General features: G+C 47.8%; 1 protein-coding gene across 1 annotated transcript in view; it reads right to left on the bottom strand.

The window, feature by feature from the left end:
* TMEM67 (transmembrane protein 67) overlaps positions 1 to 24,855 on the bottom strand; it is a 989,409-nt gene that overhangs the window by 286,046 nt on the left and 678,508 nt on the right. Inside the window, exons 21-22 of the mRNA XM_078687042.1 lie at positions 4,525 to 4,665; positions 4,332 to 4,412 (exon numbers count right to left, since the gene is read on the bottom strand). Coding sequence (XP_078543168.1) covers positions 4,332 to 4,412; positions 4,525 to 4,665 — 222 coding nt within the window. The remainder of the gene's footprint in view (positions 1 to 4,331; positions 4,413 to 4,524; positions 4,666 to 24,855) is intronic.

Below are 24,855 nucleotides of genomic sequence, written 5' to 3' on the forward strand. Positions count from 1 at the left end.
AGTTCCATCTCTCTGGAAACACGCGATGGTATGCCCGCGCTTGAAAAAACCCTCCGCAGACCCTGAATTACCTGCAAACTACCGTCCCATCTCACTCCTCCCCATTTTTTCAAAATTACTTGAAAGACACATCCACTCTGCCCTCACTCTCTTCACCGAAGCAAATTCACTTCTTCACCCGTCACAGTCAGGTTTCAGAGCGGGTTTCTCCACCGAAACTGCTCTGCTGGGAGTAACCGAAACCATCAGGAAACTCCTAGATGATGGCCAGACAGTCGCACTCATTCTGCTTGATCTGAGTGCGGCATTTGATACCATCTCTCACGCCAAACTCCTGGCCACTCTCGGGAGAAATGGTATACAGGGCAAAGCACTCAAGTGGATTGAGTCTTTTCTGTCCCAGAGAACTTTTCAGATTTCATCTCCTATCGCCTGCTCAGACACATTTATTTCCCCGCATGGTGTACCCCAGGGTTCCATTCTAAGCCCTTTGTTTTTTAATCTCTACCTCAGACCCCTGGCTGATTTAGCCGATAAGGCGGGACTCACTCTGATGACATATGCAGACGACTCTCAAATCGTCTTCTCACTGTCAGAGTCTAAACCTACGGCCCCGTCCACCCTTAAACTAGGGCTAGAAAAAATCTTCAGCTGGATGTCTACCAACCAGCTGAAGCTGAACGGTGATAAAACCGAAATCCTCCTCCTGGGAAAAAATAAACACCTATGGAACGCCTCTCATTGGCCTTCTGAGCTAGGCAGTATCCCCATCCCTGCTACCCACGTAAGAAATCTAGGGGTCACCATCGATAATACCCTCTCGATGAAACTTCAAGCAAATAAAGTGGTAGGTCTCTGTTTCACCATCCTGAGATGGTTGAGAAAAATCCTCTGGATGCTGCCCCTGGCAACACAAAAGACCGTAGCCAATGCACTAATTACATCACGGCTTGACTACGGCAACATTCTCTACCTGGGCTCAAATCAAGCAGTCATTAAACGGTTACAACTAGTCCAAAACTCGGCTGCAAGATTACTTTGTAAAATTCCAAAAACTGCTAGTGTGTCTAAACATCTGAATGACCTACATTGGCTCAGGGTAGAGAACCGCATCCGGTTCAAAGTCCTGAGCTACATGTTTAGGATCAAATCCGGCACTGCACCAAAGTATCTTTTATCCCTAGCGACCCCCTACACCCCGGGGAGAGAACTGCGTTCTCTTACCGCAGCGAATTTTTCAATCCCGAGATTCAAACTGGCAAGAATAGGAGGTAGATCCTTCTCTGTATTAGGGCCTTCTTTGTGGAACAAACGTCCCCCCTATATTCGCAAGGAAGAAAATTACACCAGCTTCAGAAAGAATATAAAGACCTGGCTCTTCCAGAATTAAGTTCCAATGCTTCACCGTTACCTCTGTTCATGGAAGAATCTTCGGCGCCGGGAAACCCTTATTGGGTAGCTGTGCGCCATACAAATGTAAAAAATAAATAAATAAATAAGCACAGCGCACACTTCTGTACATGTAATAAATGTTGCCCAATCATGACAGTACAACATTTTTTATTACTTACTTACAGTTTATACTGTAGTGGTGTGCTCAGGACTTTGCTGCTTCTCGAGGAGGAGACTCGGGCACTATTACCTACGTTGCTGCGGTGTCGGAGGGGGCATAAATCATTGGTCCAGCTCCCGCATCGCGCTGCGTGTGTCGGACCAATGATCTGCACCTCCTCCCCTAGTTCGCCCTATATTCACGCTGCTATTGGCGGAGGGTGGCTGCTCTAGTCCTCCTCAATGGTGTGCGTGCACTGCCTACATGGCGGCGCCAAAAGTGTATGCGGGGCCACAGACACACTACTACATTCAAACAAAAGTGCACTGTTGTTTGAATTTAGTAGTGTGTGTGCGGTGTGACCTCTGTGCAGCGGGTGAAAAGATGCTTTTTCCTCACACAGAGGTCAGAGTGCAGGGCAGGAGACTCACTGACGGTGGCCTTCTGATTTTGATTACTGGGGGCCGATTTTGCCACAAAACCGGCCCCCACCCTTATAGTCTACATGGAGTTTGCCAGGTGCCCGGCATCACCAGTCCGACCCTGTGCGCAAGTGCGTGTAGCCAGGAAAGAACTGTCAATGTAAAGAATTATTTGAGTGTCTTCCGCATAGTTAAACACCTGACAGTCCATGCGGGCCAACGCGGCCACAACTGGCTGGAGTTAGATGTTGAAGAGAAGAGGGGACAGCGCTAAGCCCTGGGGAACACCGCAGGTGAGTGCTGCGATATTAGACACCCGCTCACCCAATTGGGCTGCCGTACCTGGAGTAGCTGTTGTTCCTCAATTACGAGCAACAGTGTTTTGAGAACATGTTGTTCTACTACTTTCGCCAGGAAGGAGAGCTGGGAGATGTGCCTATAGTTCTTAAGACTGGCTGCATGCCCCTGGTTTTTTCAATAAGGGGATGACCCTGGGTTCCTTAAGGTCAGCGGGAACATAACCCGTCTCCAGAGATCGGTTAAGCAGGTCAAGGATCTCCCTCTCTCATTATTGCACTTCAACTGCGTTTTTAGGTGAATTGCTGAGTTGTTTTTAATATAATATGGCCAACCATAGCTCTACTTTAACCCTTTCTTTTTTTCAAAGAATTTTTGATGTTTTTTGATCATATACCACATCCAAAAGATCCACGCACCAAGCGCTCCGCTGGAGGTCAAGCCCTGTTGCACATGGCCTTCCGCCTTCATGATTCAGTATGAAGTATGGCAAACTTTTAGAGTGTTTGTTTTGTTCATGGTATGTCAAGATTTATTAAGAGCAATCAAAAGGGAACAAATTTAAAGGAGGAAAGTTAAAAAATCTTCCATATGATAAAACTTTTGCTGCCATAGCCCAGATCTGCACGCAATTTAAGGGGCTCTTATGTTAAGCTTACTCGTGATATTTTGAGTTTCGTGCAAATCCATGTAGCAGAGATGGAATTAAGCAGGATGTAAGTCAAAAAAGGTGTTCATTTGCAAATAACTTTTGGTGCTGGTTAACAAACTTGACATTATGTTTAATAGGTTATTAACTAGTGGAGCACAGTGGAGGGATCTCAAGGTTCAAGGAAATCTGAAGAAGGGCCAAAATTAAAGCTGGGAACAAAAATTATTTTACTTGCTATTATCTCTGCTGCCATATCACAAACCTGTATGAAATTTGGCAGAACCTTACACTTAGTAATGCAAATCCATCAACAGGGCGCAGTGTTCTGAGCGGAGGGAGAGAAGGCAAACAAAAATAATATTTGATAATAATTTGCTAACATGATGCAAAATACCAACTCCTGATCGCACGGTGTTCAAACATGCATAGTGCCGGTGGCCATAGGGCATGGCCTGTAGCATGGCTGGGTATTTTAGCTGTGAACCTTAAGTGTCTGCCAAGTGTTGTGCAGATCTGTAAAACTGCTTCAAAGTTATTAGCAAATCAATGGTCCCCCCTCTAATTTAATTTTGCCCACCCCTCCTAATAAAATATGAGATTCCTACACTGGGCTTAACGTGCTAAGAGCCCGCCAAATTTCAAGCAGATTCATTAAAGAACATATTTGGATACAAGATTGTTACTGTCCCCTTTCAACTTTACCCCTACTTGACTGATCTGTATGAAACGTGCCATGTACAAAGAAGATTAAACAGGCTAAATATCTGGCAACATTTCCTGTTGATTCGTCAAATAATGCCATAGTTTTAAGCAAATGAAGATAAAAACATTAAAAATGACCACCTTTCCAATCTATACAAAATTAACAACACAAAGAGTAGGGTAAACATCTGCTAAATTTCGTGCAAATTGGTATCGTTAAGGTTATGGGAAAGTAAAAAATGTGGCTTTCCAACTGTCAAGAAATCTATAAAAATGTACCCCCTTCATGCCCAATTCAGTCAGCTCTTTAAACACTAATTTCTCGAAAACTACTGAACGGATTTGCACTAAACCTACCAACAAAAGCACAACCCTTGTGTAAAGTTCTAACTTTGTGAAAGTTTGGTGTATCTCAAAAAACAAATACCTCTACAACACTTAAACTGGAAAATCGCACATATGAGCCCTCCCACCCTCCTTTTTCTTGGCCCCTGCTAGACAAATCTGCACAAAGCTCGGCATGAAGAATGGATTCAGTTTTTTGTTTTTGTTTGTTGGAAAGTTTCATCGGAACTGTATTAATGTCCCCTAAGTTCTTAAGTAGATAAAAAACGGTCTTTACTATTGGATACATACACACACATACACACTTCACATGATTTAAAACAAAAGTCGATCTTTATAAACAGAAAAGTAAGTTACTTACATTACTCATGCAGCATAAATCAACAAACTGTCGTATTTTATCTTCTACGAACCTCTCATAGACGACAACAAAGAACCCCATCTAAAATAATGATGCAAGTGGTACATATTAGCGGGTCTTGTTGGAATAAAAAGCAACATACGCTTGCATGAACAACATTTTATTTAAAAAAAAAATAATGGCAGATCAGTACCTGCATGAATCCAATTACTAGCCACAGGGCCATAGACACGCCATATCTCAGAATTCGACTTGAGGGAGCGACGTAATCTTGTGTGCTTTTAGTAAAACTCGAAGACGGCTCCATCAACGCTAAATTTGCAAATCCAACTACCTGATAACAAAAGGAAACGCACTGTAATGTATAGGCTTATGTCTTATACCGTGCCTTAAACCAGCAAGCCATTTATTACGTACAGTGTGACTAGAAACAAAAACATATCTTATTATTAGCAAATTAAAGAAAGGTTTCTGCGTATAGCTCCTGATTATGCACACATTACACAAACAAGCATTTACAATGTAATGGTTTCGCCTTTGAAAAAGTTTGAGCTATTGGCATTGTAAATGACAAAATGTGTATTTATGTGTTGGTTTTGAAAACAGATAAATAAATGGCATTGTCATTTACATTGCCATTAGCTTAATCTCTCGCAAATGGGAGACATATTGTACCCTACGGACGAGCTCAGCAGACAGCAATTACTACCACACACACACACCCAGAGCCACACACACACACCCAGAGCCACACACACACACCCAGAGCCAGCCACACACACCCAGAGCCAGCCACACACACACACACCCAGAGCCAGCCACACACACACACACCCAGAGCCACACACACACCCAGAGCCATACACACACACACACACACACCCAGTGCCACACACACACACACACACCCAGTGCCACACACACACACACCCAGAGCCACACACACACACACCCACTGTCCCCGTGCCTAACAAAACAAGCCCCGACCGCAAACTTGGGTATCATTGAAAGCAAGGGGTACAAATGTAGGGAACTTCTAGTGCAAATCCCACACAAAATAAATGGTGTTTGATTGAAACCTTCGATGCCCTGGTGCAAAAAATTTGAAAAGCTGGCAGTTTTAAACTGAACCCGGTTTCGTAATGTGCCTACATTTCTACCTCCATTGTTACAAGTCACAGTGTTTGCCATCAGGCGTTGACCATTATAATTCCATGTATCTTTACTCGCACAAAACTCTAAATAAACTGCAGGGACTTCAAAATGTAATGGTCAGATTAGTCAGTGGCCAGACAAAGATTACAGTGGCTTCCTGTCGATCAACGTATTCAATTTAAAGTGCTCTGTTTGGTGTACCTTGCTTGCCATTGTACTGGTCAACAATTTTCAACCTGGTGACTTCCTATTGCCTACATTTCTAACCCAGCCCCTCCTTTTTACACCATGTTAAAAAAGTATTACAAGCGGTGAAATTTTACTTTATGGTTTTGAGTGCTCAGTTGCAAAAAGTTCTTCCCTCAGACCTTCACGGTTTTTCTAATTCTAATGGTATGCAGTTCAGCTGGAAACTGAAAACTTTTTTTTTTAAAGTTTCTTTCTTTTGTTTCTTGAATGAATGCTGCACTTTAAAAGTAAAGAGAAAAAAAAGAAAAAAAAATCACTGTTATGGACACTCCGCGTCTCTCGGGTATTGTGCGCTTGCACGACTAGACTCTCCTATACTAAATGGCATCAAAGAAAATGAGAGCGACCTTGAAGTTTACAAATTGTAGGAGATGGGCGACCTGTAAGCCCACAGATAGAACACAACATGTCTTTTCGAGACAGTGCATGTGCTGGCTAATCGAGATCTAAAAACCAGAAAGGTACATAGAATCAGTGACACCAAAGGACATTGATACATATGCAAGCAATACTGAATAAGGATCTCAATGGCAAATTCTACAAGTTTCACAAAACAAGGATTACAGTGACACATATAGCCAGTGGCATTCTAGAAGCACCACAATGGCACATACTACTAGCAATATCACAGTTGTGCAAACAGTCTATCTGAGGAGCTCACTCACAAGAAAAAGAACCCCTTCGGTCTGACCTCAGTGATGGAGTACACAAGACTAAATAAATGACACAGCTTATCAAGAAAATATGTAATAGAAAGATTTTCTTTAGAAATAGTAGAACACATGACATAGCATGTTTACATACTTCATTTATAGACCGCACTTCGAGTAAGCATTTACTCACAGTCCAGAACATTATCCAATCCAATCCAAAAATTCTTTATTTCGGTCATATAGACCATAAAAGAGACAATAAAAAACACACATACATTAAAATACACATCATATTTAAGAGAATTACATATTATAAAATGCTCCCTCCCGGCATGGGGATGATTTAAAACACTAAAAGTTCAAGAGGGTTCAGCAGATCCTTTCTTTTTTCTGATCAACCATATAGCCATGAGAAATTTTGAGACAGCAAACACGATGTGACCCAGGGTACTAGTTTTCAAAATCCTATATGCCTGTGCATACTCTCTGAACCCTAGGTGTTTACAAAGTGGTGCTATCCAGCGTTTCCTAGGCCTTTGGTAAGCGAGGCACACGAATAAGATATGAAGATCATCTTCCAAGTGGGTCTTACAGCATGGGCAAAATTTATCGGCCGTGTAGGACCACTTGGATGTGAAAGTTTTAGTAGGCAGTGTGCCAAGCCTCCACTGGACAAAAAGTTTTCTGGCCAGGATGGGAAAAATAAAATCCATAAAAGGTTCGAAAATATATGAATTTTTGGATTCTAAAAATCGCAGAGTAAGGGTGCCACTGTGTTGTGCATTTACCAGAAGTGCAAGTGACCTGTCCTTGAAAATTTTTGACAGGGCTTTACGCGAGATTGCTTGACAGCCTCGCGCTGGGTCCTCCCAAAGGTCACGGAGATTCATTGAAGTCAGTTCATTTTTGACAGAGACAAGCCAAGGAATTTTTCCACCATAATTAAGACTCATGACGTGGGTGAGGTCCTCCCTATAATGGTGCAGTTCGTTCGTGGACCAAAGCCTGTGCCAAAACTTCACTGGTTTGGACACAAGCTCCTCTGCAATAGGGGGTAGCCCCAGGTCCATTCTCAGGGGCAGAAGTGGCGTTGCACGCGGAAGGGTCAATAAACGCCTTAAAAAACTGTTTTCGACTGTAGACAAATCCCTCGCCGCTTTATGCCCCCAAAGTTCACAGCCATAAGTGGCCGCTGCCTTGGCCTGGGACCTATAGGTTTCGAGGGCCGGGCTCACAGGCTTAAAGGACGAAGAATTGGCCACCTTCAAAATTGCACCAGACAGTTGAGACAGTTTTACCCTTGAGCGTGCTATCTGGTGGTCCCAAGATAAGTGTTCCTGTAATGTTACCCCCAAATATATGAAGGTGGACACCCTCTCGAGGCTGGCCGTCCCCAGGGTAGGATTAGGTCTTGTTTTAGTGGGTGGATTAAAAATCATATACTTTGTCTTCTCTGTGTTTATCTCCAACCCGTGCTGAGCACAGAAAAGTCCAAATCCATCCAGGATCCTCTGAATCCCCATGGGGGATTTGGAAAGAAGGAGGGTATCGTCGGCAAACATAATTGCCGGTACCCTCCTTCCTGCCAGGCAAGGGGCGTCGTTGTTATTTACATTTTCCAGGTGGGAGATGACATGGTTGATGTACAAGCAAAACAGGGTTGGTGCCAGGACACAACCCTGCCTCACCCCTCGAGAGACGGGGAACCTTGATGACAATTTGCCATCCTTCCCACACCTGACCTGCGCATAGTTGTTCTCATGCAGCCTGACTAAGGTGTTAAGTAGCTGGGGGGGAACTCCCAGCTTTTCCAGCACCTCCCAGAGCTTTCTGCGCGGGACTAGGTCAAAGGCTGACCTCAGGTCTACGAAAACCATGTACAGTCTTCCCCCCTCGATGATCACGGTCTTCCAGTAAAGGAGGACGAGGCGGAAGATCTGGTCCATGGTCGACGTATTCTTCCTGAAGCCAGCCTGCAGAGGACTCAAGATGTCATTGTCCTCTACCCAGTCTTGTAGATGGTTCAGAATGAGACGCGCAAAGAGCTTTTGGGGGACATCTATAAGACTAATTGGCCTATAATTAGTTGGATTTAGAGGGGAACCTTTCTTATGGATTGGGACAATTTCGGCCCCTAACCAAGAGGAAGGAACCGCCATACCTCCTAGTATAGCGTTAAATAAAATGAGAAGGTACGGGGCCCAGATATCGGGATGGTACTTAAACAAATCCCCGGGAAGCTTGTCCAAACCCGGTGCCTTCCCCAAGGCCAGACACTCCAACGCTGTCTTCACCTCGCCTAGAGAGAATTCCAGGGGCGTGTCCGAGGGACATGGAAAATCCGTCGCCAACCCATCAGGCCATAGTGTAGTTGCATGGTATAATGCTCCGAAGTGGGCCTCCCACACAGAGGGGGCAATATTAGGCTCTACCGCAGGCGTGAGCACCCCAGTACCGTTATTTACCAGAGCCCAGAACTTCCTAGAATCTCTGCACTTCAGGGCTTCAAACAGTTCCTGCCAGTGGTTCCAATCCCACTCAGCCCTAGCACTGGCCACCGCAGACTTGTACTCCCTCCTCAGGGTTGCAACCCTCTCCCTATCACTACCTTCTTTGATGGCTGAAAGTAGGTCGGATTTGATTTTCCTACAGGTGGGAGTGTACCAAGTCGCAGTACGGGTAGCTTACCTTCTTGCGGGCACCACCGGGTTGAAGACATCAGCAAGGTCCCTGACCAAAGTCTGATGGATGCCGGAAAGTCTCTCATTATAGTCAGAGAGTCTGGGTTGACTAATTAGAGCATCCACCTCCTGAAACATGGGGAGTGCTATACCATATAACTTATTCATGGCTTTTTCGCTATTGACCAACTTCCCCCATTTCACCCGTCGTCTACTTGAGGTGAGGAGTATGTCCCTCTGGTCACCTCCTGCGTCAGTGACTACCAACCCTACAACGAAGGTTGGGTGCTGAATTTCCAAGAGGAGACAATTGTGGTCGCTATCTGTTCTAGATACCACTTTGAAGTCCTGCACTTTAGGCCATAAGGATATATCAATAAAAATATAATCCAACCTGGACTCGTGCCCCTTTCTATTAAATGTGCACACCGATGGAGTATCGGAGGGAGTGCGCCCATTGCACGCCCTCAGTGCAAAGTTCAAAGTAAGGGAGGTAAGTTGTATTGCCAGCGGGGACCACGCTTTAGGGTGGGGCGAGGAGGAGGGTGGGACACCCCAGTAGTCATCCTCAGCTGTAAATGGTCCCTCCATTAGACCCTCGAGTGGTTCGAAATGGCAATTAAAGTCCCCTCCCATCACTATTTTCAGGTCTGCAGGTAGTTGACCTAGAAAAGATGAGAGTTCGACTAAGGTGGGAGATTCATTGCCCACAGCAACTGGTCGGGAGTAGACATTTACAATTGCCCAAGTCCCTTTACCAGGCCAAATGAGGCGAAGACACTGGATGTCCTGGGAGAGAGTATCCATACTCTCCACCTGACACCCAATGTGACTCGCCACCCAAATTGCCAACCCACCCGAAGGTCTCCCCCTACCATTCCATTTTGCCGGGATTTCGTATATATCGTACCCCCTCATATGATGTGGTTCCCTTGCCCACGTTTCCTGTAGGAGAAGAATGTCACTCCCCTCGAGCAGGGTCTCCCACTCCGGGGTACCCACCTTATTCATAATACCCGCCACATTCCATGACAGGATAACTAGCCCTGGGCTTCGGGATTGCAGGGAAGCTTCACTTAGTGCTAGGCCTTGGGGTTGGGGGAGAGCTTCGCTTAGTGCTGGCACAGTATCGCCAGTGTGCATTGCCAAACCACCCAGCCCAGGTAAGGTAGGCTGCAGGATGGATGGTGCAGCACACTCCTCCTGTTGCAGTATAGGGACAGAGCTTGGGTAGAAAGGTTCCTGTACTTGCTCTTGGGTACATCCCTCAGAGGCCCCCCCCTCATTGTAAAAAGCCTGGATCTTTACCTCAGCTACTGGGTGGAAAGAGTCCACCCCTCTAACTGAGATCGCATGGGGGGATTTTACGGAATGTTTTGGTGTAACTCCCCATTGTGGTCAATCGACGTGGTCCAGGCAGGAAAATCTGTTCTGGTGAACAAAGTTACCAAGGGCGGGGATTGGGTTGTGCTTGGGTCTGTACCGTGAGCCATCAATTGCAAAGCCCACTCTAGTCCAACTCTGCTCCCTCCCCGTGGGTAAGTTAGTCACTTGGGGATAGAAATCTGAGAGTGGCACTAGTTCTATATTAGACTTATCCGGCCTTACCAGCCAGTTGCAGATGTAGGGAGCAACTAGTGGGCTTTTGAAGCTAATTATGACACAGTCCCCAACCCTATTCTTGGGAGTGACTCCAATCCATGGAATCCTTCTAACCATTAGGACGTCTCCTTTGATATTGGGGGGGAGGGGTCTGTTAATATTGAGCCAACTAATTACCTTATTGCGAAGTGAGTCCTGCGGCTCTCTGGAACCACCAGTGAGCTCAGGAACACCCACCATTATTGCCGTATAGGGCACGGCCTCCGGGGGCAGATTAACCACTCTACGCCTGGTATTGGGACTGGTAGTATGACCAGAAGGTACATTAGTATCCCGCCCCACACTCCTTGGTTCAGGTGCTACTGGTGGCTTAGATCTTCTCGGCGCGGGGATAGGAAGCCTACGGGTTTGTGAGGGAGGAAGTGAGGGGGCATGGTTAACTGTAGTTCCTGTTAGTACCCCGGTCTGGGACTGTATAGATGTTTCAACAGTAAGATGACCGTTCCCCCCAGGTTCTCGAGGAGCCAGCTGCGCGCTTGCACCCAACCCCCCTCCAGAAGTGTCTCGCGTGTGCGCATTTTCTATGGCCGTAAGTCTAGCATCTATAGAGTCTAATTTCATGGATAGTGGTTCCAGCAAGTTCTTAAAGATGACTGTGAGTGAACTAATTAGAGCGTCTGCAGGGTTAAAAGGGGGCCCCCCAAATATGAATGGCCCCAAACGCCCTGGTTCAGCTGTGGCACAAGGTGTGTCTGGTTGGTCAGACTCGAATCCCAAACCAGTACTATCCAAGGATGCCGACATATCCGTGCTGACATCCAGTGTTGGAGCAGTCGCGTCCACTTTAGCCCTTTTTGAGCCTGTTATCTCTCTTGACCTTTTCCTTTTCGGCGGGTGAGACCTTCGATAACCTACAGGGTTTGTTGCCAGTAAGGCCTGGCCCTCCTCCGTTGGCTCGATTGATACCACACAGTTCACATACGGAGTGGTTTCCACTACACCGGAAGGACACAAATGCTGGCTGTCCCTTGATTGGGTTGTTGGGGTCCTGAGTTGTTGGAGCACTGACTCAATTGTCTCATCAATGCTGTCCAGGAGTGAGAGGTGAGTGTTGTGAAGAATTATTGGAGTACTGGCATCATTAGACGGAGAAACCAGAATTTCCTGGGACAGATTTTCGGTATTCGCCTCAAGCAGTGACTCTTTCACTGTGGAATTTTTCCTAGCCCCAGCGCTAGCCTTGGGGAAAAGATTTTCAAGAGTGCTAGCGTGCTGCAGGGCAGACTTACTCCGGGATCCTCTGGAAGCCATGATGGTAATTCAACAAGAAGATCAAACTCAAAATGCAAGGATAAAAACCGGAGAGGCCAGGAGTCAGAGAGGTGGCCGGTCCGGTCTCTGCCGGCCTCTAACGGCCTAGAACGGCCCGCCCTTTGCCCGGGCTTAGCCCGGCGACCGCCCGCGCGCGTCCCGCGTTGCGCGTCTAGGGGCGTTGTTCTATAGCCAAGGGTCTATGGAGGCGTGGCCAGCCGGGAAGAGCCACCAGGTGCGGCGTGTGAGGAGCCGCTTTGCTCCCTGGGACTCGCAGTCCCGCTGGTGCGCCGGTGATGTGATTCCGCCTGGTGAAATCGCTTACAGCCTCCTCAATAGGCACAGTCCCGGTCAGAGTGGATAAAAACTGCTTTGCTCCCAAGTTCGAGCGGCACCCGCGGAGCGGGGGCCGCGAGTCGTGGTTTTAGCCTCCCAGGCAGGAGGCGCGGCCAGCCGGGAAGAGCCACCAGGTGCGGCGTGTGAGGAGCCGCTTTGCTCCCTGGGACTCGCAGTCCCGCTGGTGCGCCGGTGATGTGATTCCGCCTGGTGAAATCGCTTACAGCCTCCTCAATAGGCACAGTCCCGGTCAGAGTGGATAAAAACTGCTTTGCTCCCAAGTTCGAGCGGCTCCCGCGGAGCGGGGGCCGCGAGTCGTGGTTTTAGCCTCCCAGGCAGGAGGCGCGGCCAGCCGGGAAGAGCCACCAGGTGCGGCGTGTGAGGAGCCGCTTTGCTCCCTGGGACTCGCAGTCCCGCTGGTGCGCCGGTGATGTGATTCCGCCTGGTGAAATCGCTTACAGCCTCCTCAATAGGCACAGTCCCGGTCAGAGTGGATAAAAACTGCTTTGCTCCCAAGTTCGAGCGGCACCCGCGGAGCGGGGGCCGCGAGTCGTGGTTTTAGCCTCCCAGGCAGGAGGCGCGGCCAGCCGGGAAGAGCCACCAGGTGCGGCGTGTGAGGAGCCGCTTTGCTCCCTGGGACTCGCAGTCCCGCTGGTGCGCCGGTGATGTGATTCCGCCTGGTGAAATCGCTTACAGCCTCCTCAATAATCAGAACATTATGCTTTTTAAGGTTGGAAGCTTTCTGTTAAAGATTCTATGTTCAATAGACACATCACCCTGGATTATGAACAACAGATATAAGTGGGACACTGATGGTGTAATGACTTTACAGTCTCCCAAGGATACACAGAATGCGCTGGGGCTCCGGAGCCACGTGTGGAACAAGCAGGGGTTCTGCAGGGATGCATGAACTAGGTCAGGGTTCCAATGGGCAGATGACGTAACAAGCCAATAGCATGGTAGCATGGACGTTCTATGAATTTTTACCTGTGAAGCAAAGTTCTGCATTGCTGCTCACCAAAGCCTTGGTGAAGAACAGATTTATCATCAATGGTAGCAGTTCGTTCAAAACAGCAGAAACCCAGACAACAGCAGATCTCAAGTCCTTTTGTAGCCTGCACTGACGTGCAGTGCATTGTTTCTTAGAGGGTCCCTTGGGTTTGTTTTTCTTGGGCAGTATCTAGTTTCCTGGGGTAGTTTGGTCTTCTAGGGAGCAGGAGACAGTATCATGGGTGCTGTACATGCAGAATCGAGGAGTAGGGAGGCAGTTGACTGTGTCTAGGGTACCAGTCCATGTAATGTGTTTGTAGGAGGCAGCAGAGGGAGTACTGTGTTGCAGTGTAGTGTTCCTTGGGGTCCCTGGAACACAGTCTTCTGGGGGTCTGTAAGCAGTATCCTGGGTGCAGTGAATGCAGTATTGAAGAGTAGGGGGCAGTAGGCGGTGTCCAGGGTACCAGTGCATATAGTATGTGCGTGTAGGGGGCAGCATAGGGGATACTGCAAAGCAGTGTAGTGTTTCCTCAGGGACCTCGAGGTAGTGTCTTGTAGGGGCAGTAGGCAGGCTTGTGGAGTGGGCGGTTTAGAAAAAAGTGTTTACGTCCTCAATGTAGAAAATTGATTTATTTTTAAACTGTAATCATTAATATCCATAATATCACAGTGTTCTGTATATGCTTAAAGAGGTGACACAGGCCGCGTCATGGAAGGCAAAGGGCTGAATGGAAAGAACGGGCGCTTACTAAGAAAACAGTTAAAGCAGGGTCGGGGGGAGGCGTTATGGGTGGCACGCACCGATGGGCGGGAGGTTGTGGTGGGGGGACAGCACGGGGAGATAAAGGAAGATGCAAGAAGTGACATGCAGGAGATGGTGGTGGGAGGACGGCATGGGGAGATAGTGATTTACGGAGTACAATTAAAAATGATTAACTCTGCAGGCATGCAGGGGAGAAAGGCGACAACAAGCTTGGAGGAGACAACATAGCCTCCGGCTCAAAAAGTATTCAGAGCGACAAGGAACAAGGATTTACAAGTGGGGCCGGACAGCGGGAGGGGGGGCGGGAACGGGCACACGGACAGCGGGAGGGGGGGCGGGAACGGGCAAACGGACAGCGGGAGGGGGGGCGGGAACGGGCACACGGACAGCGGGAGGGGAGGGGAGCACTCACCTGGACTTCTTCCGGCGGCGGTCGGCCTGGAGGAATGACAAAAAAAAACTCTGGAAAAAAAAAACACCGCCCACCGCCGCAATGACGTTTTAAAAGGGGCGGAGAGGGAAAAAAACTCCGGAACGCCCACGAATCGCCTCGGACAATGACGGACAGATCTCTCTTCCAATGGCTAGCCTCCATTTATGGAGCTAGTCAATGGAAGAGAGAGGCCGGACTAAGCCACATACTGTTCTAACATAAGATTTCACCTGCGCGAACGCTGCTGCGCAGCGGACGCCAGGCGAAACCTAAAAAGGAGCTCAACACATTACACTCATTAGGGATTCATAGTTTCCCAAAAATATGCTCTGAGATCCACAGAAACTGCAAACTTCTTGAAGTATTCAGATTTGTTATATTTCTGAATATAAAATATCCACCATTTGTGCTTTTACTGCACTGGAAAAATATTTATGCCTCCAGAGAAACCCCTTCATTCAATAAGGGTGCTTTCTATCTATAGTCGCCTCCAGAAAAACCCTTATTTCCCGGCGGCTCCTCCATTAGGGTGGAGGAGCCTCGCCCCACTGCTTTCTTGCAGGGCTGAAAGCTGAAACATAAAATGGTAAAACTACCATTTTATGTTTCTGCTCCATTTTATGTTTCTGCTTCTCGCACTGCGAGAAACAGATGGGTTTGGTTGGGGGGAGGCGGGTCTGGTCTAGGGCAGGGGAGGAGTGGCTTGCCCATTGCTTAGGGCACTGCCTGTTTGATCGGCCCTCTGGGACTTACAAAACCAGTCATGTGCACTCTGCCTTTTCTCCGTGTTGGCTGCATGCAGCCTGCATGGAGAAAATGGCCTCCCCATAGGCGCCTGGCTGAATGGCGTCCCGACCAACACAACGCTGCCTTTGCAGTGTTGTGATTGGCTTGGGTAGGGGAGGGAGACTGCCTGCTTCCTGTTTCTGCAGGAGGCAGCAGAGCAGGAGAAAGCGGGACCCGGCGAAAGGAAGGTTTTTAAAATGTATTGATCCCCCTCCCTGCGAGACCCTCCAGTGCGAGCCATCCTCCCCCCACCCCATACCCGCGAATAATGCCGGCCGCGATTGCCTTTGACTACTGCATAACTCGGTACATTTCCACAGTGGGAAATAGCCGGTAGAAGGAAAACCTGCACTACAAAATGGACATACACTGTAAACTTCTTAATGGTTCTTATGTGCTTTATTTGATAGGAAAATGTACATCAATAGTCGATGTGGGCTTCACACGGACTAGCATTTTTTCTTTCAGGATGCCAGACGGCTAACTGAGCAATTGTCTCGGTCAAGTAAATACTATCTATTTAATTAATGGTCTAACTAGAAAAACGCATGCAGTAAATGGTCTGGAAAACATTACCCCAGCAACAGCTCTTCAGCGCCCTCGCTGTCCCTACTAATGTATACAAAAAAGTGATGGGTGGAATGCTAGAATTAATCTCAGCCACTGCTAATTAATTACTCGGGGTCACAACCCAGTTTATTGTTATTTTGCACATTATGCCACCTCAGTTTGGATCCAGCCATATGCAAGTCAGTCTTGACCCTGTCTAATAGAAACAGTCATGGGCAGGTACTCTATAAAATGAGCACAAGCAACCCAAGACTAGTTTTGCCTTGTTAGGGCTCTTTAGTTAGGTGTAGCATAGTTACAGTGGCACAGTCAGCACAGGACCCACCTGGGCATAGCCATCGCCCTTAGGGTCTCACACTGAGGTATACAAAATTGTGATCGGTGGAATGGCTGAATTAATCCCAGTCACTGGTAATTACTCGGGCCGCATCCGAGAATATCCCAGCCATATACAGTCGCTAAAATTAATTTAAGCATTCCACCCATCACTTTTTTGTATACATCAGGTGTCCCTAGGCAGCTTCATTTGGGACTCCGTCTGTCTAATGAAATATAGTCAGAGTATATTACACACCAACTAGTACAGTGGCATCTATTTTGTTTTTTTCCATGCCTCATGGACATGGGTCAGGAACTCTCTTAGTGCTTCACAGACTAAATTCCTCGTATTTCGGAAATGGAAATTCCCTACCTTTATGGCCTGAAAAGTTCTTGATGTTTACCACTATAGTATGAAAAGAAGCAGAAGCTTTGGAGTTGACCCTGCCCTCTGCAAAGTCAAAGTATAACATTGTGACAAAAATACTGCGCCGATCTTCCTCAGTCAACTATTCCTATTTGATGAGGTTCTCCCAAACCTGTTCTTGCTGCAGGGCATGAACCCTTCTTGGGTACAGCAGTCCACAGGTAAATATGTAATGACATCTCTACGGCAGGTGACTCACAATTTCGCTCATCTCTCTCTTCACTGTAAAATCTGGTAGTGCATACTTGTTCCTCAAAACTGAACCCATAAGCCTTTTCCATGGCACCTCCAGATAAGAAGTAGAAATAATGGACTCTATGGTAAAGTCTTTGCTGACAGCTTTTCCTTTCGAAAAACAACACTACCTTTTTGTTGGCCGAAATGTCCTAGCTGTGTGGGAATTTACAAATCTTACAGTCACCAGCCTACCAAACCACATGAAAAAGCTATTATCCAGATCTGGTTAATAATAGTCTGGATGTCTCCAACTGATCCTATAGTGTATCCCAGACTCTGCGTACACCATAGCTCAGTGCAATGGCACAGCTGTCATGTTGCATCACTATGATTGGACGTATTACATTGGCTTCTCATAAGATGTCAAGACAAACACCATGGGCATGTCCAATTGTGGCAAGTGGCTATTTGGCGAGTAGGCGGACATCTCCCTGGGACATTTCGAGAACAGCACAGCTATGTCTCACACGCTGGCCCTAACCTCCCCAGAGGGACAGCTTCAACAGAAGTCAAGGGTGTTTTGAGGATTTTCCAGGGCACAGCAGTCCCAGCAGACAACCTTCTCAACCGATCCACATGCTCCATCAAATCTACCACTCCTTTTAGGGATAGGGGGTCGATCAAGGGTACCCACACAGCAGAAGCAAATGCAGTCTATTCCGTCCTTTGCTGGCTCTGCTACATCAAAGCAACTCTGACCACCAATTTTCTGTGAGGGAGGGACTCCAATTATTCCATCAATTGGGAGATATTCACAACAAATCTTTGGATCATGCAACTAATATGCGGTCATCAAGCCTTGCCCTTCCATTACTTCAATTCCTTGCACTCAATTTAGAGGAATGGTTTGGCATTCCTGGACATCTGCCACCCCTCCCCGGCCAAAGGATTCACCCAAGAGTTAAGATAGCATCTCAACACTATCAATTAACGGTCCTACCATTCAAACTGTTGACTGCAGCACTCATCTTTACAAAAGTCATGATAGATATGTTGGCTTCACTGTCACGGAGGCCACGTATTTCCACTGCTGGTGAAAGGAAGTCCTTGCTGCTGGTCAGAGAACACCTCAGTGCATGAGGACTCCACAACCTGGGTTTTATTATCAATTACCTGGAATCAAGCTTCATTCCAATGCAGAGTTAACCTTCATGGGAGCGGTTCTGAACACAACCCACACCAAGATTTTCCTCCTCCTCAGATGATTACTGTTATTCGGGAGATAACTTCTGACAGAGACACCGCTCCATGTTCTGCACGTCTTGTGTTTGCACTGGATTAAAACCCTCCAGTGGTGCATGTGACAGCAGTGACTCCAACATCAAAGGAGCTTCTTGGCTGAAGTGTAGATCTTCCAACCAGTCATCCAGATCTGCATGTTTCAATGGACCCCTCGAACCTTGTGTTAGATCGGCAATTTAGCCCTCTTCAGTGTCAGTCTACTGTGGTCACAGACATCCCTCTGCACAACATGACAGCCTATGGCCTTTGTTCTATGTCGGAGCAGCAATTACATAAATGTGCTAGAGCTAAATGCTCGGTGAAAGCATTGCTCCCTTCTATAACAAGGAGCACTATTTAGATTCTGTCGGACAACACCATTATATTATATGTCAACAGGCGAGGTGTGGGGAGGTGTGCTCTGTAGGGAAGCAATTCACCTTTTGAAGTAGGAACAGATGCAGTTAATTTTCCAGGTAGCATCTCATCTTGCAGGTTCCCTCAATCTGACAGCGATATGCTCAGTCACTTCTCAGTGGTGCATCAGGAGTGGGGAACTAACACAGAGTCACAGAGACGATATGAAAAAATGTTAGGTGCTGTGGTTGTTGCTGTTGATACTCTCAGTTCCACTCCCCATCAGAACTGATAGCATACGCCTATGTCATCATACTACGAGGGAGGAGTTGTGGCTCAAAACCACCTGACGACACTTGGCAGCGCTGTAACTGGGGAAACGTTTTAAAGACCAGTTTGTTGTCAGGAGGGACATTCACAAATTACTGAAGGCAGGTGCCCTTTTCCTGCATTTCATCTAATTCTGACACAATGGGCCTCAGCAAATGTGCCCAGGAGAGACAGTTGCTTGTCTACGAGGTGCTGACTAGGACATCCTTGCCACATGAATAGTTCCTAAACACTATGGGGGTCATTCGGATGGCCGTCGGCAAATCACTCCTACCACCATGGTAGCGGGAAAACACTGCCTGCTAGGACCGCGGCATAACCGCCGGTCCCATTAGTATGCTAGGCAGTCGAAATCAGACTGCGGCGGGCGGATCGCGGCATTTAACACTGCGGCGGTTGCTGCTTCCTGCAGCACTGCTGCAATGTCTAAAAAAGCATGTCATGCATATCCCTGCACTGCGTGGCAGGCACTGCATAGTGCCTGCCACCTGGTACGGGGACATGTAAGGGGGCTCCCCAGTGCACCCCCCCAAACACATTGGGGGCCCGAAATGGGCCCCCAGAGACATTCTCCGCATGCCTGTCCACCGCCGCGGAAAGGCTGGCTACCGCCGGCACCATAATCATAGCGGCGGAGCCTGGCCCTGCACTGGACCCATTTTAGCGGCCCAGCTCCGCCCGCCAGGCAAGCGTGCCTACTTCTACCGGCGGAAAAGTGGCGGGCGGAAAATCCCACTGCCGCGGTCATCACCTCCATGCTAATGGGACCAGCAGTTTTCTGGGTTGCGATCGCGGGTGGTTGACCGCCGGACCTGCGGCGGTCAACTGACTGCCATCCTAATAGACCCCTATGTGATACAACAAAATCATTTCAGAGGCAGAAGATTCAACGTTCAAGAACCGTTGATGTCATGACTAGAAAAGCCACTTAACTGCAACACAGATATGAGACCATATGCACCAGTAGAAAGAGTGCCATGTGCTTCAGTATCTTCACCATCCAAGGGGTTACTAGCAACCATTTGTGTTTGGTCTGAGTAAGTAACATTCAGGTTTGAGGAGGATCCTGGATGGGATGCCTTGTTAACTCGCTGTGTAATTAAAAGTTTTAACAACTCTCCACATACATCAACCAATGTCAAGTCAATTTACTTATATTTAAATCAATTCAATTTATGGGAATTTGTGAAGTGCACAGATACCAAGAATGGACGTCCCAGCACTAGCACTATTTCAGAGCCCTACTCATCCTGATTAAACAAACAGCCAGGTTTTCAGCTGCCTCATGAAACACCCCTCTCATCTTCTATCCTACTTAAAGTAGAGGGCAAGTTATTCCATAATTTCGCTATCAGATAGGAAAAAAGCCTGGCCCCCACTTCCCGCTTTCCTAATCCTCTGAATGAGGCCTTTTTTGTAATAAGCACTATGAGCAATACAAAGACTTAAACTGGATTCTTAGTTTAACTGGTAATCAATGCAGGGAAGCCAATGACATGGAGACTGGTTGATGCTTCTGTATCTTTAGAAGCAGGCAAGCGGCTGCATTTTGAACCACCTTCAGTCTTCAAGACATTTTGCGGGCAACCTAAGTAAAGAGAATTTCTATAGTTCGGGCGTGAAAGAACTAATGCCTGAACCACAATCCTCTGCATAGAGGAAGGTAGGAAATCTAATATCCTTCTTAGCATTCTCAGAATGCCAAGCAGTTGGTTGCTAATTTCTGCACCTGGATATCAAAAGCAAGTTTATTGTCTAGCCAGATATCCAGGTTCTTTATCGTGGCTTTCAGCATACCGATAGATTCTGAAGAGACCCCTCATTCCTATAAGGGTCGAAACGCTGTAGACGAAGATAAAGTGAACCATCTCCATTGTAGATTTCTATAGATGGTCGACTTTAATATTCTGTTGTAAACCATTTGTATTTGTCACAAATATGTCATGAATATGCAGGTTCCATGTTCACTGGGGACACAATGCACTGTTCATTTGAATAACTGTTTTATTGTATATATTTACATAAAAGTTACAATCTTTTAAACCCAATACTGTGTGTTGCATGGTTCTTCTCCTTTTGATATTGCTACAACTTTTTACTTGATTGTGATTGCGCTTATAGTATTAACATTTTTAAACACAGTTTTGGGACTCCACAAGAACCATTGTTTCTGCTTATAAACTTTCAGCAGAGGGCGGCTGACTAGAGACTCAGGACAGCAGCACTGGAGAAGCATTTAATGACTTTGACAACCACCATCACTTCTGTTATGTCTAAATTAAACTTCAAGCAACAGTTTGCTATCCAATCTGCAACCTCCTTCAGGCATTGTTTAAGCTAGTCTGCTTTAAACCAGCTAAGTTAAGGAAATTAGGATCAGAGTATCATCTGCATATAATACTATGGAAAGACCATAAGCTTGGGCAATCTTGGGCAATCTTGACAATCTCAGGCAAAGACCGTACATACATACAAAGTGTGGGACTTAGTAAGGATCCCTGAGGCAAAGACCCCGAATAGAAAGGCCTATCATATACCTGCGCTAGGTCAGTTACTCCTGACATTTGTAATCCCTGCAGCAGCACTGTGTGAGAAACTGTATCAAAGGCAGCACTTAGATCCAACAAAATAACTGCTACTGTCCCTCCTTGATCCGGACTCATTTTAAATTTGTCCATGACTCCTAAATGAGCCGTCTCTGTACTGTGTCTGGACCGAAAGCGGTTTGACTGGGATGAAGCAGATTCTTTTTATTTTAAATATGCTGAAAGGTGCTGATTAACATGTTTTTCCAGCACCAGACTATAAGGATATCAGCCTCTAGTCTTCTTCTTGTGATGGATCTAGTGTGGGTTTCAACGGCTTTACAACTGCAGGCTTCCAGGAAAATTGCACTATGCCAGTCCGTAAGGAGAGGTTAAGCACTTCTTGAAGCAGAGGGTACCTTCTCCCCCGGACTAAGAATACACAGAGGGGCAGGGTCAAGAGGGGAGCCTGATTCTATGTCAGGACCGGAGGCTCCGATTATGCTTTTCTTCCTTCGCTTTATTCCAATACCAAAAAACAGCCAGAAAAGCAATAAAATGACTTTTTCTTACAAGGTAGAAAAAGGTAGAAAAAACGTCATTTGCTCTCATAAGTAATGAAGAATCCAGTCAATAAACATCAAATCCCATAAGATAAAGGGATAACATCCTAACGGAGTCCTTCTACACTGTCCATAACTCCTAGAAAGCTCCACCATCTTGTGAAGACCTCCTCTTTCTTCGCTGCTGCACAGCTAGATAAGTGCCTTTTTTTCTCTCTTGTGTTATGTTCTCTGTAAAATGATTATTTGGTATTTTGTATGCTGGTGGGACCGTCATTGAAGGGGTCACACTGTTTTGTGTGCTGTGTTGTCTTCCCGTTTACAGGTAGCCCTCTTGTTGTGGCAGCGGGAGCGTTTTTCACTCCTTACGCGGCAGGCCAACTTTGCGGTGCTTATTGGGACCGCCAGGGGGCGCTCGCGTGACTCGTTGCTCCCGCAGCGTGGCGTCTTCAAAGTGGAGACGCGCTGAGGGAAAAACAAGTCTGCCGGAGCCTGTCCCTCGAGCCGCCAAACCAGAATGCCCTGCGGGGTCCGTATTCTCACAATTACTGCATCATTTACTCCCCGTTGGGGGTCAGTATTGAACGTTTGCCTTGTTTCCTCGCCGACGGCGAGATTGTGCACTTTCAAGGAGGCGCGCTTGGTGGCGGCTAGGCCGTGTCAGTTTCGCCTGATGGCCTGCGCACCTAGGGCATTGTGTGCAGCCTATTGCTGAGTTTTGCCTCGGCACAGGAAGCATTTGCAGGTCTCCGATCAGCCCATAGACCCCAGGATAGTGGGGGGATCCCCTTTTCTGCCTGTTTGCACACCACTCCTCCAGATTTGGTAGCTGGGGAGGTTAGGCCTGCACTGGGGAGTTTCTCTTTGTGTTCAGGGGCCTGGTGATTTTACTGCTAGCCTGTTTTTTCCCAGAGTGCTGCCTGAAGTATCTTGGGTGGGTGACCCCTAATTTTGGTGCCTAAATACCTGGCCAGTGGTGTCTAAGGGGCCATAGAGCAAGATAGCTATTATGAAGAGGAGGAGGCGACGCAGTACCTACCTCTGGATGATGATTTCTTTGAGGCGGTAGATACCTCCATTCTTAGGTGTGTGACGGAGGTGGTGACTCCGATGGATGAGCGCCTGACTAACCGCATTATTGCTGAGTGAGCTAGGTTGGCTCAAGCTCACGGGTGCCCTTCGGCTCCTGTGCCACTACCCGCCTCGGGTGAGGATCCCCCACCACCCAAGAAGGTTTGCGGGTGAAGGTGGCGCGGAAGAGGCGCAAGGGGTGTTCAAGGATGCCTTTGAACGCTTGAAAAGCGTGTTCCTGGCCAAGTCCGTGCCACCCTCTTCAGCGCCTACCCCGCCACCTGAGCCCACACTGTCAATAGCACCCCCTTCCCTGTCCCAGGATGGGGGTTCCCCAACTGACACTGACAAGGACAAGGGGTTTTCGCGGGCTTGGCATCCGGCTAGTTCCTCAGGCACTTTGCCCCAGGACGCCTCCGGCATTCTAAAACCGGATGAAATTATTCATCCACGATCCGCAGCCTGGGCACCTGGGGACAAGGTGGCAAAGTTCATGGCAGGACGCCTCTGCAAGCCTCTGGAGAAGGAAGCGCAGGGGTGCCTTAGAGCGTAGTGTCTGCGCCCCACGTTGGAGGGGAAAGTAGAACTTACTCCCGAATTAGATTCCAAAATGGCAACCTTCCTCGCAAAATACATAAAGGACCCTCGTAAGGGGATAGATCGTTCCTGGCGATCGTGCCAGGATAAGCTCCTGGATGCCATTGGTCCAATGACCAAGTTCTTGGACATGGCGGAGGAGGCAAAGGCGACGGGGTCCGTCATCTCCCCCGACGTTCTGTCCAATTGGGCGCAGAGGGCAATAGCCTTAATGGGTAATGCCAACTGCGCCCTGTCAACAGAACGCCGGCGCTCTTCACTCATCAAGCTGGACCCAAAGCTAGGTGATTTTGGCGTCCTCCGAGGCAGGAGCCGTGGCTCAGGGGGGCCTGCTTGGGGACCCTTTTGCAAAAGAGTTGGGGAAGTTTGTTGCCACATTCACCTCACTGGACAAGGCCCAATCGAATATTAAGAGGGTCTTCCAGACCCGTTTTTCCCAAGGGGCCAGTTGCGGGAGGGCCGCGCGACCGGCCGTGGCGGTCAGCAGACCAATTGTAAGGGACAAGGCTCCAGCAGAGGACAGTACCAGACCGCAGCAAACTTTAACAACTTTTACCCCACCAAGGGGCAATGCTTCCGAGGCCACGGTGGCTTCAAGAACAACTTCGGCGGTGGTCAGTTAGGAGGTGAGTGTCATCCCGGCAGAGCAAGTGCGCTTTGGGGGGCGCTTGGCGGATTTTCAGCACGCTTGGTCAGCACTCACGGCAGATGCCTGGGTTCTGCAGACCATGAGAGGGTTTCATATAGAGTTTTACGACCAACCGCGGCAGGCCGTGCGTCCACATCCTATTTCTTTCTCCGTTCCCGATGCCCAGCTGATCGACGAGGAGGTATCCGCTTTTCTCAAGAAGGGAGCCATCTGTCGATCAACGCTGCAGCCCAACGTTTTCCTCAGCAATGTCTTTCTGGTGGAAAAGACGGACGGGGGTCGGCGGCCGGTGATCAAAGAGTTCAATGGGTAGTTGGTTTACCGACACTTCAAGATGGAAGGTATCCATCTTCTACGGGATGTCCTACTATCTTAGGATTGGATGGTCAGGTTGGACCTAAAGGATGCGTATCTAGTGGTCCCGATCCATCCTCCTCATCGCCGTTTCCTCCAGTTCTTATGGCGGGGTCACGTGTACGAATTCACCGCCCTTCCATTCGGACTTTCCTCGGCACCTTGGTGTTTTACAAAGGTACTACATCCGGTGATGGAATCCCTGAGGAGTCACGGAGTAAGAATGATCGTGTATCTGGACGACATTTTTCTCATGAAGCAGTGTCCGAGGACTTGCTATCCCAATTGCTGCTGACGATATCCCTTTTGGAAAGCTTGGAGTTTATCATCAACAAGGACAAGTCTG

This window comes from Lissotriton helveticus, chromosome 4_1 (genome assembly GCF_964261635.1).
Source record: "Lissotriton helveticus chromosome 4_1, aLisHel1.1, whole genome shotgun sequence".
In the NCBI taxonomy this organism is placed as follows: domain Eukaryota; kingdom Metazoa; phylum Chordata; class Amphibia; order Caudata; family Salamandridae; genus Lissotriton; species Lissotriton helveticus.